This window comes from Ursus arctos, unplaced genomic scaffold (genome assembly GCF_023065955.2).
Source record: "Ursus arctos isolate Adak ecotype North America unplaced genomic scaffold, UrsArc2.0 scaffold_21, whole genome shotgun sequence".
NCBI classification, from domain to species: domain Eukaryota; kingdom Metazoa; phylum Chordata; class Mammalia; order Carnivora; family Ursidae; genus Ursus; species Ursus arctos.
The window spans coordinates 5,828,504-5,847,886 of NW_026622886.1; the positions used below are offsets into that span (position 1 = coordinate 5,828,504).

Sequence of the window (19,383 nt, forward strand, 5' to 3'; positions counted from 1 at the left end):
CTGTTTTTACTGAATACGTTTCTCTCGAACACCATTGTAAAGTTGAAAAATTGTAAGTCAAACCATTGTTAAGTTGGGGATCATCTGTACTTGATCTAGTAGAAGTCTTCAGAGAGGTTCTGTAGAACTGTTGTTCCTCTGGCTGGTCCTCCCAGAGGGAGTGTGGAGAGGTCTTTTATCTGCTTTTTTCCTTTCATCAGTTCCTCCCTCTTTTGGTCAAAGTTTGGCATACGAACAGTGAGCTTACCTGACCCGCTTCAGTGGCCTCGAGGGGGAGGCCAGGTCCTACATCCTGTGTGCACAGATCTACAGAGTGACGTGTCCTCTACCTCTTAGCCTGGAGAGGTGAGAGGAGCCAGTACCCCTAACGACAGCCTCTGGCCTTGAAACTGCTGCTTTTTAAGAAACTTCTAAAAGAGGGTCGTTCACAAGAGGGTTGGCAAAGGGAAGGATAGGAGACTGCTGCTTTTTCTGATGAGCTCTTCCCATTTGATTTGCTATCATGTACATGCATTAATTTGAGAAAAATAAAAATTAAATTTAAAAAGGGAAAATAAATTGCCCCAAACACCCTCGAAATAACTATGAAAGATCTTTTAGAATGTGTGTGAAAAAAAGAAATGAACTTCAAATATTAAAAGGTAAAATCTAATTAGTATTTTATATCAGGATCATCTTTTTAAAGAAAATTTTGGACTTCTAGAATTGATTCTTTCTCCTTGCCCACCCATTCCCACCTCACTGCCTGTTCTCATACAGCCCCATGGACTGAAGTCTAGGAACCCCTTGTCCTCCCCCACGCCCGTTGCCAGACTCTGAGCCCCCCACAGCCCTGATTACCCCCAGCACTCGTCCACTGATGTGCTTCCCTCTGCCTCTGCTGTAGCTCGTAATACTGTTGTAAGCCCTTTCAGAGTTTGTGGTGTCCTCACAGACCTGTCTTCCCTTCTTCATGTCACCCATATTTCCCCATGCTGGATGGGTTTGGGTCTCTTCCTGTACTAATTTCATTGTCTCTCTTAAATATTAACAAAAGTCTTTAGCTATTTATACACTGTAGTACATTGGATGTATTTCTTTTTTTCCTTTAGCAAGGATTTATTTGGGGCATGCCTGAGTGGCTCAGTCGGTTAAGTGTCTGCCTTCAGCTCAGGTCATGATCCCAGGATCCAGCCGCATATTGGTGGGAGCCCCACATCCCCTGCTCAGTGGGGAGCCTGCTTCTCCCTCTCCCTCTGCCTGCCGCTCCCCCTTCTTGTGTGCTCTCTCCCTCTCTCTGTCAAATACATAAAATTTTTTAAAAAAGGACTTATTGAACATTTTTAAGGCAGTCACTGGGGATGCAAAGATTAATTAGACCTGGACAGTTACATGCCCTTAATGAGTCCATGTTCTATAGAAGCAGTATTTATGTAAACAGATAACTGTAATAGAATGTAAGTATTAGGTTCAGGAGGGATAAGGGGAAGGAATTTTTTTTTTTTCTATTCGGGTGTTCAAGAGAACAGTGGATGACTGAACTAAATATTAAAGAGTGTGGGCAGGTTAGCCAGATGGGTAGGAAGGAGGAAGGCTTTCTAAGCAGAAGGGATAGCAGGTGCAGAGAAACTGGAGGTGAGACAGCACAAGGCGTCTTCCAGGATGTAGTACACATAAGAGCACCACCTGGGCCGAGCCGCTGTCATCTCTCAGGTGGGTTATTACCATAGCCTCCTAACTGGTCTACCTACTTCTCCCTTGCTGAGTGGTCCCTGTAAAACTAAACCTGACTGTGCCACTTTGCTCAGAACCCTCGCTGGAGAATAAGAGCCAAAGTCCCTGTAGCGCCCTTAAACTTTTATAAGACGTCTACCCCAGCTCTCTCCTTGGCCACTGCCACCTTTCTCCCTTCATCTCCTGCCGCTCTGTTGCTTGCTGCTTTTTCCAGTTCCGTCACACAGGGCCCCCTTGTTCCTACTTCCTAGAATAAGCCGAGCACGTTTTCACAGCTGAGCCTTCGCATTTGTGTTCCCTTTGTCTGCAGTGCTCTCCCGCCGGACAGGCACACGGCTTGCTCTCTGGCTTTCTTCCGGCATCTGCTCAGTCATTCCCTTCCCTGACTACCCGGTATCAAATAGCAGTCCTCTGTCGCTCCAGCCCAGTGCTCCTGTACCCCCTTGCTCGCTTTATTCGCCTCTACGGCTCACCAGCTGTTTCTTGTTCGGCTTGCCTGTTGCTTATTTGTCTTTCCTTACTAGAATATAAACTCCCTAAGGGTAGGAATTTTGTCTCTTTAGTCACTGTTGTTTCCCCAGCATCTAGGACCAAGTGTCTGGCCCCTCAGAAGTACTCGGTAAATACTCAGTGGCCAGAATCGAAGCTGAATGGGTGAAGGATGCAGGCGGTATGACTTCCATACAAAGCTGTTTGGACTTGAGACCATGGGCGTCGAGGAGCCTAGGACTTTCAGAAGAGAATTGTTTAACAATATCTGATGCAGATTTTATTTTAGAGAGATTGTTCTGGGAGCTGCTTGAAAATTGATCAGGTTGACATTGTTTAAGACAAGGAGAATTCCTAGAAGAGAGATTCTCGGAATAGCCTGGATGGGAGTTGCTGAGAGCGGAGATGCTTGTTATCTCCGTCTCCTGCCCACAGAGCACGGATTCTCCCACAGCCTTCCCGTCAACCTGTGCATTTAAAGGCCTGCAATCACTCGTTTTCTGTGGTAAATATTTAGGAACAATTCTTGATATAGTAGTGAGCTTTCTGCAGACTTCCTAAATCTAGGAAGAGAAAGGTTGTTAGGTTTCTTACAGACTTCCAGTCTCAGAAGCAGATACTCAGCTACCTGGTTGCTTCGATTAGCAGACACTTTCTAAAGATCACCTGCTGTGCACTTATCATTGGTGAGGAAGCTATGACAAAGCACATGTGATGTGATTCAGACCCTGATCTACTTAGGGGTTTAACTTATGAAACCAGTAGAGGAAATATAACCATCATGTGATTGTGGTTGCAGACAGAGTGCAGTTTTGTTTGGGGAAGGGTATGGGGAAAAGTTCTGTTACTGTATGTTATATGACTTACTCATTTTGAAGAAGTGAACTATAATAGGACGTCCAATGCAATATCTATAAAGAATAATGAAATATTTTCTGATTCAGTAGGCACTACAAAATCTTGCTCATGTTTTATTCTGAACCTGAGTTACAGCTTTTTTCAAGGATATTTTAGTTTAAGGTATAGAGGATACAAACTTAATTGCCCATGAAGACAAAAAGAGGAAGTTAATTTACATTGTATTGAAAATTTGGTTAAGAAAAAGAATAATCACCCACGAATTGTATAAATCAATTATATTGACTAGAATAGACAACCAGCCATGTTGGGTATAGGGACCTAATGTTTCCAAGGAAGCAGGTAGATGGACCAGAGTTTTCTTGTTGTCTCTTGTGGATGGAAGACATGATTCATGATGTTTGAGGTTCTAAATACTGCTTACAGAAGATATGGAAGAGAGAGCTTTTAGAAGGTTGGAGACATTAAGATTATTACAGTGTTTCTCATTTTTAACCTAACAGACTATTGGTTTGAATGACTTTGTTCTGAAATATTTATTTTTCTCTTTAAATATTCATTGCTTTGAGATGGCAGAACTCAGCCTCAGGGGAGAGGTCAGGCTGGCTTTTCTCTGAGTAATTGGAAAGATGCACGCGCGTGTGTGCGTGCGTGTGTGTGTGTTGACGACGTGATTTGGAGACAAGTGTGTCAGAGACTTGTTGCCCAAGCCGGTATCTATCCTTAGACTTCCATATGCCCGATCCTTTAAATTATTTATTCTAAGCATGAAGTATTTCCTGTTTTATTTATCCTTTGTGTGCAAGAGCTCAGGATTGCACTTGGTCCCCTGCTGCGCTCCATCTCTCCTTCGTGTGGCTGTAGCACACTCATGCTTTGAGGCCCGGTGCTTTAGTTTTACCTCCTCTAAAAGAAGGACCTTTGTTAGGCTTGGACTTCAGCAGGTTTGCATTTAAAAAACAACAACAACTAGTGTTGCTTCTCTTGTCTGTGGGTTCCATATAAGAAGGTCCCTTTGTTTTTAGGTAACTTACATTTCTGGCCACCACTACCTTCCTCTCATAACTTCCTCCCTCCGAAATCTCTGCCCTTCCAGAAGTATAGATGCTTCAAGGCATTTTCTGGAGGTACCTATCGCCACCATAATGCTCTCTCATTATGCCAGCAAAGCCTCTCAGTGTTTCTCAAACCTCCTATACCTGGAGTACCAGGGTCCTACTCCCAAAGCACTGAATCATAATCTGTGGGGAAAGGATCTTGATTTAAAAAAACAAAAAAGCATGGTCCCAGGGTGATTGTTGTGCACAATTAAATATGGGAATCTCTGCTCTCAAGGAACCAGGTAAAAATGAGTTTGTGGGTGTGCGAGGCAGAGTGTAGTGGAAGTGGGTGCTGCGTGGGGCGGGTCTTGTTGAAACTGTAGCAGGAGTAGATGTATCCCTAAACTCCTTTCTTGGAATCAGATAATACTTTCGCTTAAATTTAGTATTTTAGTTGGTGATGGGCTTTTTATTACTATACTCATTATCATACAATCATTAAATCTGTTGTTGTGAATTTCCTTGGGATCCCAGCCATCTACTAAGTCACAGACAACCAAATGAAGGATGAACTGTTAGAATTGAACCTGGACACGAAAACTGGAGGCTACAGGGAGACTCCATGTATAGGCTTTTCCTTCCAGTTTTTATTTACCTGCAGATTGTCTGACATCTCACGGCTCTGGGATGATTTATATTCACTATTAAAGAGAAACCACATGACTTTTATCTAACTTATCTTTGCTACCAGAAATATTTTCAGGACTACTAGATACTAACGCTTTCAGCTCTAGGTGTCCAGAGGGTGAATCTCGGTTGAGATGAGAAATGGAAACACTTTTATTTTACAGCCCTCCCTCCAAGTCATTATGGTAGTTTGAAGAACAAAAGGAGATAGCATATTAGAGAACCTGACTGTTTTTAGACTGACAGAGGGGACGTTTGTTTTCAATACAGAGTATTTCATATACCAAAGGACAGAGATTTGGGGTGGCCCTGTTTTAAGTGTGTAAGTAAATGAAGACTCTAGAATGAATTTCACTGTATGTTTGGTAAATGTGCGTTGTTTTGTCTTTGTGCATATCCATCCGTTCATATTTTTCCTCTAGGTCGTCTTGGTCTGTCATTCTTCTACAGAACTTTAAAAAAAAAAAAGATTTTACTTACTTATTTGAGAGTGAGAGAGAGAGCACAAGTGGGGATTGAGGGGAGAGGCAGAGGGAGAAGCAGGCTCCCCCTGAACAGGGGGCCCAATGTAGGACTCCATCCCAGGACCCTGGGATCATGACCTGAGCCAAAGGCAGACGCTGAACCCACTGAGCCACCCAGGCACCCCAAAGCTTTAAAAATTCATTTTAATTGCTTGATGATCTTCAATCAGTGTTCTGTCTTTATCTTTCTGTGATAGGGTCACAGACATCAGGCAGACGCCATTGCTTTCGGGACAAGGTCTGAGAAGAGTGGTCGGCCTTTGCTTAGTCTCTGTCAGCTGAGTAGTTTTTGTAAAACTCTTTCTTAGAAAGGCAGGTAGAGTTTGAAATTTGAGCCTATCTAGGCAAATTCCAGGGGATACAAATGATCTAATTTGTAAAACACTTAAGGGCAAAAATATTTTCTTTTTGTTACAAAGCTAGAGAATTAATTTCCATTTTCTACAACATGACAAAAATGCTAAGTGACACTGGCTATGACAATAAACTGGTGCGAAGATGCTCTCCCTAAATAACAGATGATGATTGTTATGAAGGTGTAAATAAAATTCATATTGCCCCCTTTTTATCAGTGATTCATTCTGATTATAGATATAATACAGGAATTGGGAAACTTTTCTCTTGAGATAGGATTTGCAGCCTATTGTGTAAAAGAAGCACGATAGCAGAATGGGTGTATAGGTGGGACTCAGGATTACCAAACTGAAAAAATTAGAATGAAGTTAAAAAACAAATGGAAAGATATAAACAAAAATACTCTTCTCTCTCCAAGATTACAGAGACTTTAATTATCCTGGAATAATTAAGGCAGTTCCATTTGGCCATTCTTTCTGTGTTCTCCTATAGTACTGTGTGCTTAGCTTTACTTATAGCACAAATAATATTGATATAATTATTAGTTTACTTGCCTTTCTCACCTTTTAATTTTGGTCCTACAAAAGCAAATCTTATTTTTTCCCCATGTGCCTTCCCTCTCCTGATGTTAAAAACTAGCTGTTGTAGCAGCTCAAATGTCAGTAAAAAAGGATTCAAGTAATACTTAGACTAATTCAGTATAACAGAGAATATGCTTAAGAAACGATAACAACACAGACTCGCTTGCCCCAAGTAGTGTGACTTGTAAATAATGAGAAAACTTTTCCTTAAAGTATTGATGAAAGTGAGTGGGTTAATAAGCCCTGAATAATGAGTCTGCAACTATAAGTCTTTTTTTTTTTTTTTTAAGATTTTTAAAATTTATTTGACAGAGACACAGACAGCCAGCGAGAGAGGGAATACAAGCAGGGGGAGTGGGAGAGGAAGAAGCAGGCTCCCAGCAGAGGAGCCTGATGCGGGGCTCGATCCCAGAATGACAGGATCACGCCCTGAGCCGAAGGCAGACGCTTAACAACTGCGCTACCCAGGCGCCCCTGCAACTATAAGTCTTAAAAAATTGTCTTGTTCTACCCATTGCCTGTAACTGGTTGGTTGCCACATTCCTTAAATTCCCCCCACAGCATCTCTTGATTCCATTCCCTTTGCATAGGCCCACATGTCTTCTCCAGAATGCTCCAGTATGCTCCAGTATGCTCCTGTTTCTGCGTTCTAATTGCTACCCCCTAACTGTATCCCACATACTGTTAACATTACATAAGCTATGAATCTGTTATTCTCCTGTTTCAGTGGTTCTTTATTACCAGGAAATACTAGTTAAAACCATCACTATCTAATGGATTTGGATATTAGGATACTCACTACATAGAGCAAAATATCATAAAGGATAAGGGACAGGTTCCAAGTTTTGACTGGAAAGATGATTAACTCAGTCAGCAGAAATAAGAAAAGGCGGTAATAAACTCACTTTTTAGACATACAGTTTGTAGTGTAAGTGAAACACCGAGGGTGGAAGGATCGGATCTGAGGTGAAAATGTGCAGCTGAAAGAACCAGAAGCGGGACAAGAGACCTAATCAAGTCGGGCGCCTGGTACCGTATTATTAGTTTCACTTGGTCTCATTGCACCCGTTGCAGCAGCCTCCACAGTAAACAGTCCGTTTTGCAGGTGAAGAAGCAGGCTAGAAGGGCTTACGTAATTCATCCTATATCTGCTAAGAGGTGCAAAATTGGGATTTTAACTCAGGTCTGTCTTTCAGGCTCATGCTCTTTTTGTTTTTACTCTCCCTCCCATGAAAGCATGGAAGAAGGGACATGGTTGGACCTAAAAATATTTGGAAGTCACCCATAGGTAGGTAATGGTTGAAGCTCTGAGACTGCAATCGGAAACTGACCAATAAAAGGGTTGAGACTTGGTCTTTGGGTTCTACATTTTTCCTCTGTGATGGGAACTGTTTACTGTGATTGTGTATTTGAATTTAGAATTAAAATATTTAGCGGAGTTCGCATTGTATACCAGAAAACCAAACATGGTAACGCATCGCCTCTGTTACTACAAGTTATTTAAAGGAGAGAGATGTCATTCTTAACTTTCGTGTTTGTGAGATCGAAGGAAATTGTGAATTTAAAGCACAAGCACATGAATGTTGAGTCTTTTCTCTCCTAATGGTACTCGACCAATTCTCACTTCCTACCTCAACATTCTTCTCCAATTTGATACCAACCCTATGAGATAACATTTGTTTCAGCATGTATTACCCTTCGTAAGTTACACTCTCTACTCTTGCCAAACAAAGCAGTTTGCTATAGTGTGCATACATGTGACTCTCCCATCTTAATCCTCCTTTATTTAAAATTTTTATTTAATGCTTAATATTTATTATGCACTGTATGGGATTCTACAATGTACAAAACAGTCCCCTCTCATCATAAAGAAGCCGTTTTAAAAGATTTTATTTATTTATTTGAGAGAGAGAGAGCACAAGCAGGGGGGAAGGACAGAGGGAGAAGCAGACTCCCTGCAGAGCAGGGAGCCCTATGTGGGGCTCGATCCCAGGATCCTGGAATCGTGACCTGCACCGAAGGCAAACGCTTAACCAACTGAGCCACCCAGGAGCCCATAAGGAAGCTTTTAAAAGGAAAGATAAGGCATTTGTCTAGATAAGTATAAGACATTAAATTTGTGGGTCTTGTACGCATTCATAGTGCAAGCTAAATGCTTTGGGAATACAGGAGAGGAAGGAATTTCTTCTAACTGGAAATGGGAATGCAACACTTGCTGGCAAGTCTGCTCTATTAGACCCTGGTCTGCGGACTTTTGGTTCTTTTTTTTTGTTGTTGTCTACATTAGCCTCACGGTAGATAGCTGTCCTGTCTGTGTTCTAGTTGACAAAACTGAGACTTAGTTTCTTGTTCAGTGTCAGAGCTAGCAGGTTATCAAGTCAGGATTCGACCCCAGGCTTATTTGGCTCTAAACCTTAACCTCTTTCCTTTTACACCAGGGGTCAAAAAACTCTGGCCTGCAGGCCACATCTGGCCCGCTGCCTGTTTTGTAAGGCTCGTGAACTAAGAATGATTTTTACATTTTTAAATGGTTAGAAAAAGATCAGAAGAAGAAGAAGATTTTGAGATGCGAAAATGAGATGAAATTTATGTGTCAGTGCCCATGAATAAAGTTGTCCTGGAACACAGCCATGCTTGCTCGTTTACATATTGTCTGCAGCTGCTTTCACATTGTAACAGCAGAGGCCGGTCGTTGGTCAGAAATCACACTGCCTGCAAGGCTTAAAATATATCTGGCCTGTTACAGGGAAAGTCTGCTGACCCCAGCTTTATGCCATACTTCCTTTCTAGGGATAGCTTCATGGAGATGGGATTATTTGAGTTGATCCTTTATTCCGGCTAAGTTTTCATTATGCAGGAATATTCTTGATAGAGGATACAGCATGGGGACCAAAACTGATCCATGCTGTAGCGGTCCAGCTGTGATTTGGGAAAGCACCGTATGTGGGGAACATAGAAGTCTAGACTCATTGCAACACAGAATTAATGGTCAGGAGTTGTATATGATAAGCCCTGGGGGAGGAAAAATGGTTGCAGACACTGCTGGAGATGCCAGTGGAGTAGTGACTAGCAACACCAGCTTGAGAAATGGTTTAGATTCAGATTTGAGTCTGCTTATGCCAGATATTAGCCAAGCGGTTTTTCACTAAAATACTTAACCCTTTTAAATGGCAGTTTCCTTATCTGTAAAAGGAGAATAATGGAAATATCTACCTTTTACAGCTGTGAGAATCAAATCAGTTTATGTATGTTGTGTGTCTATACATACAAAGTGCTTAGTGTATTGCCAAATACTTAATAAGCATTCATTAAATGTAAGCATTTACTGCGTACCTTTGAGGAAGGCCTGGAGGAAATTAGAGTGTGTTTAGTAGGTGACGGTGAACCTCTGTGTCACCAACTTGGTGCTCACATTTAGCGCTCCGACTTGTACTGACATGTTACGTACGTTTGCAGTAGGCTCCTTAATATGATTGTAAACTCCTGGAAGGCAGATTTCTAACTTGTGTCATGATGTTTTCAGTGCCCACGAGTTGTGGACCCATAGCAGGTATTAGTATGTCTTAGAATTTAAATAAAATTTCAGATATCTCTCCCCACTGCCTTTTCAGCTAGTGATCATTTTAAAAACTACTTTGGTGGATTTTTTTTCCTTCTCTTTTCTGTTTTGTTCTTTTTTTTTTTTTTTTGGCTAGTTGTTTTCCCTTATGCTATGGTTAATTTTGTATATCCGTAGTTTATTTCTTCAATGTTGTTCCCATAAATACAGTCTTTAAGGGTTTTTTAAAATTTCACATGACATCCACAACAGTGGCATCTAGTAGGATTTTAACATTTACAAAGTTGTGGAAGTTTGGTCCCACGATCTCCCTGGTGCTTGCAGTGGTTGAGAGCAACTTTTATTGGGAGTATAGGTTTTTAGTCACTTCATATCTTATCTTACAATTCTTTATAACAGCGTGTGGCATCAACATGGCTGTTTTATAGAGGAAGACACTGAAGCGCAGGAAAGGTAGGTCATAACATAGCTAAGTGTTTGCAGCTATAGTAGTGACAAAGCTGAGATTCAGACGATGTTCTCACCGTGGACGGCAGCACTGCCCTTGGTGAAGTGTGGAATTTATTGGGTCTCAGGTGGCTGTGATCATCTTTTAAGTAGTATCTAAGTCATGTAACAAACACATTTGTTTGTGCTAGGGAATAATACATTGAAAAACTGATCCTCAGTCATTATATCCCCATATTCCTTTCCTATGCGGTCATCATCTTGAGTTTGCATCAGAGTGACATCCTAAAAATAAGTCACAGGGGCGCCTGGGTGGCTCAGCGTTTAAGCGTCTGCCTTCGGCTCAGGTCATGATCCCAGGGTCTTGGGATGGAGCCCCTCATAGGGCTCCCTGCTTGGCGGAAAGCCTCCTTCTCCCTCTCCCACTCCCCTTGCTTGTGTTCCCTCTCTCGTTGTCTCTCTCTGTCAAATAAATAAAATCTTTTAAAAAAAAATTAAGTCACAGTGGCCTGCATTCTGTGTAAAATAAAACACTATTTTTTGTCCTGTTAATATTTCTCTTTTTGAACTTTTGTGTAGGTAATAAAACAACAGTGAGATGGCAGGACATCGAATTGGTTAGTTGTGTAATTATTGAAATATCAAATAATCCTATACCCCACGTGTATCCGTTTTGTGTAGGTCTCTTCAGGGTTTTTCTTTTTCTTCTTCTCCTCCTCCTCCTATTTAAAAATAACTTCAGGAAAACATCTTTGCCACTCATTTATGAGTGTGCCACATCTTACTTTTTAAACCCGAGTGTTGGAAATGCAGGTAGTTTTTTTGGAAATTTGGAAGATGTGACTTTTAGTAGTGCTGTAAATTATGTTGCTTATGGGAAGGCAGTTAACCGAAGAATTGCTTTGTTTATAATTCCCTGCCAGTTCCTGGAGTAAATTCACGTGGATCCGAGGAGGATTACATACAACGGGCTCTGTCTTCACAGCTTTCTACAAGATGGGGACCACTCCTCATCTTAGACGTTCTGCTTCATTATTCTGCTCGTGCTAACCCCTTAAGTAAGAGCGGTGCCGTGTGACTCTATGCCAGGTGTAGTTCTTAGTGCTGGGGATGTATCAGTGGGCCAGACAGGGAGAACCTCTTGCTTACGTTCTAATAGAGGAGACGGGATGAAAAGTATTATAGATGAGAGGACAGAGAGAAATACGGGTTGCGATTTTACATAGAGTGGTCAGGGAAGCTGGCGTTTTAGCGTAGTTGTGAGGGTGGTGTGAAGTCAGCAGACATGGGGATACCTGTGGTGAGGAATGGTCAGTCCTGTGAGGGCTGCTTCTGGAGCTGGGCGCTTCGCGTGGTGGGCAGGTAGTCCCGCTTCCAGAGAACTTTCCTCTTCCTGGGATATGCAGATAAGAACTAACAGGAAATACAGTTTGTTTTTCTTCTCATCTTTCACATAACATCACAATTTATATTCTAGGGAAGAAAGGCGTTAAAATTAAATATTAGATTCTTGTTAAGTGAGGTAGAAACTTTATTTGCATGTAGTACTCCTTATTGTCTGTTCATCTCGTGGAAGGGAAAATTTATAGACTGCTAAATTAAGTAAAAGAGAAATTATGTCTTGTTTTGTGGACTACAAGAAAAAAAGTTAACTCATTTTCTCAGGTGATATATACCTAAGCTGCTTAGCCTATGATTTTAAAAACAAAACGTTTGCATATTAAACATAGAAGTAAAGTGTTGCCTAGAAATGATCATATGAGCTATTATCTCATAGTTTGCCTGGGGGTTATCATATTTCTCTTCTGAACTTATAACTTTGGAATATAGCCTGGAAATTTAATAGAAATCTGAAATGATTTAGCGTTTATAATCATCATCATCATAAATTATTGGGGATATTTTCAGACAGTATAGTGTATGAAATAAAATGCAAAATCACTCCTATTCCTATTTCATTCCCTTAATATATAAACATGTGTTTTTTAAACAAAAATTTAAAAATTCTTATAAAGAATAAAATAATCTGCTAAGAGTTTCATTTTGGCCTCATAACAGAGGTTTACATTTCCCTTTTTTCAGGAAACAGTTCAGCCTCTGCCTACCGTGTATTTCTTCAAAATATGTAGTGTCACGTCAATAGGTAGATCCTATAAAATGTTTTTACATTTCTCCCCCTATCTCCCAGTGCTAACTGATGTGCTTATTCAGCTGACTGAGACAGCTTTGTCAGGACGACCCCTGTGGGAGAGCCAGGACTGTGAACTCGGGTGCCAACGCCACGCTCCCAGCATGGCTGGGTTGCGGGCGAATGGAGGCCAGAGCAGGAATAAGTCTGCAAGGAGCCGAGTTGGAGTATAGAAAGCAAGTCCCTTTGCTGTGTTAATCATAAGTGGGGAGCAATGTCTTTTAGCCTTATTGATTATTTAGTAGACCCTTCTTGTATACTGTAAGATTATATTTATGTCTGGAGTTGAGAGTGTAGATCTAGAGAGACCTTTGGTGCTCTTGCTCTCTCACATTCACCAGTCCACCTGAATTTGGATTTTCTCTGTCGTATCTGACTTCAGGCCCGGAAGTCCTGTGAGGGCTTCTGAAGCAGTGTGCTTCAGGCAGGGGGCACGTGGGCAGGTTAGGTGGATACGGATGCAGCCCTGTGTGACTTGAACTTAGGGCACCCAGGATAGCTAAGGAGAAGTCATAGACGATACCCCAGCCTGGAGATCATGAAAAGAACTTACATGGGTGCCAGAGATAGACCTTTTTCCTGAAAAATTATGGGCAAAAATTTAAGGTTTTCATAGCCTAATTTCTAAAAACTATACAAAGGAGAGATTTTTATGTAAAGCAGTCTTTGATACCACTTAGAGATGATTCTTGGACACTGGAGACAGCTGAATTTTGATGCTGTTTAACTTGAAAATGAAAAACAGTTATGAATGTTGTCTCTAGGTAATGTCACCACCATTTTCTTAAGGATAGCACAATAATAATTCAGTGCTTCAGCGTATCGGCTTCCTCTTATTGATGACATTTTTCTTGTCATCTTTTATATTAAAAAATCCTTGGTAGGCTTTATTACAAAAGTAATACATGTTTATTATTAGGAGCATGAGGAAACTTTTGGGGATTTGGAATAGATATGCCCACTAGCTTGACCGTGGTGATGATTTCGTGCATGTACATGTGTGTGTCAGTGCTTACACTCTAAATAAGTAGATGCAGTTTGTTGTGCAGGTCAGTTATATCTCAATAAAACTTTTTTTTTTTAAGATTTTATCTATTTATTCCACAGAGATAGAGACAGCCAGTGAGAGAGGGAACACAAGCAGGGGGAGTGGGAGAGGAAGAAGCAGGCTCATAGTGGAGGAGCCTGATGTGGGGCTCCATCCCGCAACGCCGGGATCACGCCCTGAGCCGAAGGCAGACGCTCAACCGCTGTGCCACCCAGGCGCCCCTCAATAAAACTTTTAAAAATTCTGTTGATTAGATGACTAAAACATTGGACTTGTTTTGCTGCTAGTATGTTTTCCCATGTGTTAGTGAGATGGAACATTTTGATGGTATTTCATCATCTGTGAACTGTTCAGTTATATTCTGTGCCTTTTTCTGTTGTGCTTATCAGTTTGTGTAACCTGCTCTTACATTAGTGATGACAACCCAGCATCTGTCTTATCTGTTGCGATTCTTTGCCCCAGTTGGGTTTTGTTTGTTTGTTTTTTACTTTAAAGGCCATTTCTCCCCCCTTCCCTTGCCTTCCCTCCTTCCCCTGCTCTCCTTTCCTTTCTAACTTCTGCAACCATGTCTGCCCTTTTTCTCCTCCTGGTTTTTAGGTTTCCTATCTTTCCTGTCTTATGTGAGAGTCCCCCAACCCCAGTTACGCTCCCAGGTTTTCTTATATTTTCATAGTTTTCATTGTTCTCTTAGATTATATTCCGTCTTGAATTTTTCTCGTATACACTGTGAGGGGCTCATTTATTTTCTTTCTGGTGGGTAGCCAACTTTTACAAATCCTCTGTGGTAAATAAACAATTTCTCCCCACTGAAGTGAAATGCTACTTTTATCTTCTGTTAATTTTCTGTGTAAACTTGAAACTGTTTTAGGATAATCAGTGTTCTGTTAATCACTGTGTGTATGCTTAGTGTTTAATCACAGTAGCTTTATGGCAAGTCTCACCGTACCATAGAGCATGCCCCACTTCATAGCTTTTCCCTTTCCAAACTTTCGTGGTAGTTTTTCACATACCAATTAGAATTATATTTAGTCCTGTTTTCTTCCCCAGGCTCTGTTTGCTTCTGATTGAAAATGACGTTGGGTAGGGGAGCCTGGGTGGCTCAGTCAGTTGAGCATCGGGCTCTTGGTTTTGGCTCAGGTCATGATCTTAGGGTCAGGCTCCACGCTCAGCAGGGAGTCTGCTTAAGATTCTTTTCCTCCTCCTCTGCCCCCCCCATGTGCTCTCTAAATAAATAAAGTCCTAAAAAATGACATTAGGTATATATTTTATTTTAGCAAGGATTAACATTTCTATATGAAGCATTCCTCCAGAAACAGAATACATCTCTGTTTATTCAGGCCTTGCTTTATATCCTACATCGTGTGTTTTATCCTATACATTTTGTTGCCCTTTTGAATAACTGACTATTGCCGGTTGTAAAGTAAATATGACAAAATTTTATTATTAGGTCTACTCATTTGTAGTTAATTTCTTGGGCTTTTCTAAGTACATAGCTATAGTTGTCTCTGTTCTCTTTATCTCCAGTTCAGGTTTGTCACCTCATTGTATGTAGTGCGTGAGTCATAGGATTCTTAGCGAGGACAGGTATTTCACAGCTTAATATGATGTTTGCCAGTGGTTTTTTTATTGCTTTATTTTTCCCTTTAACATGTAGTGACATATTTATCAAGAGTTCAGTTTAATGAATTTTAACAATTTGGTACCATCATCCTTAACAAGAAATTTAGCATTTCTATCATCCTAGAATGTTCCATCCTAGAATGTTCCAGATCTCCATCATCACTCCCCACCCCCCCAAAAAGAAACAACTACTTTCTCATTTCTGTTACAATAGATTTTACAATAGATTTGTATCTCATTCAGCACAGCTTTAAGATTCATCTGTGTTGTTGGTAGTTTATTCTTTTTTTTTCTTTTTTTCTTTTTTTCAGCTATGTAACATTCCATTTTGTGAATAAACCACAATTTGTTTATCCATTTTCCTGTTGATTTCAGTACAGTCATTTTCAGTTTGGGGCTATTAAGAATAAAGCTTCCATGAACATTCTTGTACAAGCGTTTTTGTACACATGCTTTTATTTCTTTGGGGCGAACATGAATATTTTAACTATAAAAAAGTAAAACTGCAGAACAGTTCTACCACGTGGATATACTGTTTTACACTTTGACAAGCAGTATACGAAAGCTCTTGTTGTTCCACATCCTTGTCAACGTTCAGTGTCTTCAGTCTTGTGGTCCTTTTAATGGGTGTGAAATGGTAGCTCATTTGGTTTTAGTTTCGTAACCCTGATGACTAATGTTGAGCCACACATTCATGTGTTTTCTGCCCATCTGTATATCCTTTTGTGGGAGTTTGTCTGTGAAAGTCATTAATCCATCTTTTAAAAAGTTGCTTTGTTCTTTTTATTATGATTTGTAACGGTTCTTTGTGGATTCTGGATGTGTGTTCTTTGCCAGATGTGTGTACTATGAACACTACCTCCCAGGCTCCATCTTGTCTTTTCATTATCTTAGTGATACCTGTCAAAAAGCAAGAAATTTTTTTTTTAAGATTTTATTTATTTATTTAACAGAGAGACAGACAGCCAGCGAGAGAGGGAACACAAGCAGGGGGAGTGGGAGAGGAAGAAGCAGGCTCATAGCGGAGGAGCCTGACGTGGGGCTCGATCCCGTAACGCCGGAATCACGCCCTGAGCCGAAGGCAGACGCTTAACTGCTGTGCCACCCAGGTGCCCCAAGAAATTTTTAAATTTTGATGGAGTTCGGTTTATCAGTTTTTTCTTCAATAGTTCCTGTTTTTTTTTTAATGCCCAAAGAATGCTTTGTTTATTGCAAAATTGTGACAGTTATCCTCTATCTTTTTTTCCTAGATGTTTTAGAGTTTTAAAACGCTCTTATATTTAGGTCTGATATCTCTTTCCAGTTAACTTTTGCCTAGTTAAGGTTTGAGTTGGGATGTGGGATGAGTTGAGGTTTATCTTTTTCCCACTGGGTATTCAATTTTTTATCTGTTAAAAAGGGTTTCCTTTCTCCTACTGAATTGACTTGATGACTTAATACTGACTGTATATACATGTATCTCTCTGGATTCTTTTCTGCTCATTCATTGGTTTGTCTGTCTTTAAGCCGGTACCGTACTATTGTGACTACTGCAGCTTTGTAGTAAGTCTTGAAATCAGGTGGTGTAAGTCTTCCAATTTGTGTTCTTTTTCAGAATCACTTTGGCTCTTCTAGGCTCTTTGCATTTCCATATAAATTTTAATAACACCTTGTCAGTTTCTGCAAAAATACCTGAGATTTTGATTGAGTTTGTGGGATTTGGGGTGCATGGCCATCTTAGGAATACCAAGCATTCCAGTCCATGACCATGTATTTCTCCATTTATAACAGCTTTTGTACATTTGTTCAGTTTCATTTTATGCAGAAGAGCTTATTGTAGCAATGATGGTAGAACCTGTCTTTAAAAATAGTGTGAGATCTTTCTGCATTTTTGGATTCATTTTGTTTGAGATATAGATGAGTTTAATGGCCATCAGGTTAGTGTCGAAAGCCGGATGGTGTTTAGAAAATGCTGCTGTACCTTACATCGAAAACCGGGGATGTACTGTATGGTGACTAACATAATATAATAAAAAATCATTATTAAAAAGAAAGAAAGAAAGAAAGAAAGAAAGAGAAAGAAAGAAAGAAAGAAAGAAAGAAAGAAAGAAAGAAAGAAAGGAAGAAAGAAAGAAAGAAAATGCTGCTGTAAGTTCTGTTTCCTACAGCTCTCACTGGGTAGAGAATCCCCTCTTGAACTGAGGGGAAAGAAGGATAATTGGGACTGAGAAAGAGGAATAATTGCTCCCTTGCCTGATGAAAGTGGTGCTCATGCGTAAGAGGAAACCAAGTGACATAAACCCAGATTTAGCCTTTCAAAGTGCTGACATTTTGAAGCATTTGTCCATCTCTGCCAACTACTTACAGAGGACAGTGGCCCAAGACTTTGCAGACTTGTGTATCTTCAGTAAAATAATGGCTTTACTTCTTATGAAATAAAATGGGAGCCCGGGGAAGGGGTGCAAGATTCAAACTCTGTTGTATCTGAACTTAGGACAGAAGTGAGAAAGGGGCTCTGGATCCACAATGGCTCCTTCTGACAATTCCCTATAGATCCTGCATATTCTTAATGATATTTCAGATATCACAGTGAATTCCAGGTAAGCATGTGGGATTGATTATCACATGGAGAGGTGTCCTGCTGTGCTGTTAGCCTTATAAAGCTCACAGTGATTGTGAAGAGCTCTTAAATTTTTTTATCTGGGGATTTTTTTTTTGGTCTATCTCTAATATTTATAATTTAAGCAACTGATTTTTTAAACTATTAGCCTAGTAGCCAAGACTTAAGTAAATCTCTATCTTGAAATCCAAACATTAATTTTTTAATAATATACTTTCTTCTGAACTCTGTACTCTTAAAATCTAGAGATCTATGTTGTCTTGTTATGAGAACTTAATGTATAATCTCACCCTACCTGTTGTTAGAAATTGTAATTTAGTGAAATTGCTTTGTTTTACCCTGAGAATCTCTGTAAAGGGATAGAGTGTGTCCTGAAGAAAATACTAATGGCCCAAACTAATTTCAACTCTTAAAACTATTCTTGTGTGAGAAATTTCCTGGCATTTTTTTAAAACTTGGTTTAAAGGAAAATTTTTGACTCTTTGGTAACTAATCAACTTTAATATGGTCATGGACCTGTTTAAGAACCACAGATTGGCCGAAGATGAGGGTATGTTTGCGTGGCTACATGCATACATCGCTATATATGGCAGTGTTTGCCCTAGTCCTCAGGCAGTAAGCCTTCCATTTTACTGGAGCGAAGAGAGAATATTCAGAGAATTTTGTATACTCACCTTAAAAATAGTCACGTAATGAGAATTTAAAGTCACTTTTTCTCCTTATTTTCTCTTCCACTATTTGTTTTAGGGTAACCAGGAGCCAACAACAACTCCTGACGCAATGGTTCAGCCTTTTACTACCATCCCGTTTCCACCACCTCCACAGAATGGAATTCCCACAGAATATGGAGTGCCACACACTCAGGACTATGCCGGCCAGACCAGTGAGCATAACCTGACGCTCTACGGAAGTACGCAAGCCCACGGGGAGCAGAGTAGCAACTCACCCAGCACACAAAACGGATCTCTCACGGTATGTGAACTATGAGGTGGGAAATGGAAGAGTGCCTGCCATCGTATTGAAATCTTCACCTGAGTCATCAGACCAGAAAACCCTTTGAATTAATTTAGCATCTACATGACACTACGTAGCATTTATGTAATTTCATTTCTGCCCCCCTGCATTGAAATTAGAAGGTAAGGACTTCGAGTCTGAGCTCGCAGTCACTGCCCAGGAGCTTAGGGTCTAGAGACAGGACAGGCAACACAAGGTGAGCGCCGCAGCGAGGGCACACTTAGGTCAGTTTCACTAGAAAGCTTCGTTTTGCCACGCCTCGTGGTCTCTCCTGTGTTGTCATGGTACGCAGTCTCTCAGCAGCGTTCCGCACATTGCCTGTTTCCTCCTCTTTGACATACTCAGTCTTTTGCTCTCGGGACACTCCGTTTCCCTCCTGTGCACTGGAAGTTCTCACTTAGTCCCCTTCGCTGGTTCCTATCTCTCTGTTCAGTTTTTATTTTTTAAATTTTTATTTATTTTTAAAAGATTTATTTATTTTTGGGGGGGAGAGAGAGCTCGCAGGAGTGGAGGGAGAGGCAGAGGGAGAGGGGGAGAGAGACTCTCACGCAGACTCCCTGCTGAGCACAGAGCCCAACACAGGCTCAGTCCCACGTCCCTGAGATCATGACCCCAGCAGAAACCAAGAGTCCCAGGCTTAAATGACTGAGCTGCCCAGGAGC

At 40.7% G+C, this 19,383-nt stretch overlaps 1 protein-coding gene across 40 annotated transcripts in view; it reads left to right on the forward strand.

Moving 5' to 3' along the window:
* Window positions 1-19,383, forward strand: part of RBFOX2 (RNA binding fox-1 homolog 2) — a 269,661-nt gene that overhangs the window by 191,388 nt on the left and 58,890 nt on the right. For all 40 annotated transcript variants that reach the window (XM_044384442.3, XM_044384443.3, XM_057316432.1 and 37 more), the window contains one exon: window positions 18,455-18,679. In XM_044384442.3, coding sequence (XP_044240377.1) covers window positions 18,455-18,679 — 225 coding nt within the window. The remainder of the gene's footprint in view (window positions 1-18,454; window positions 18,680-19,383) is intronic.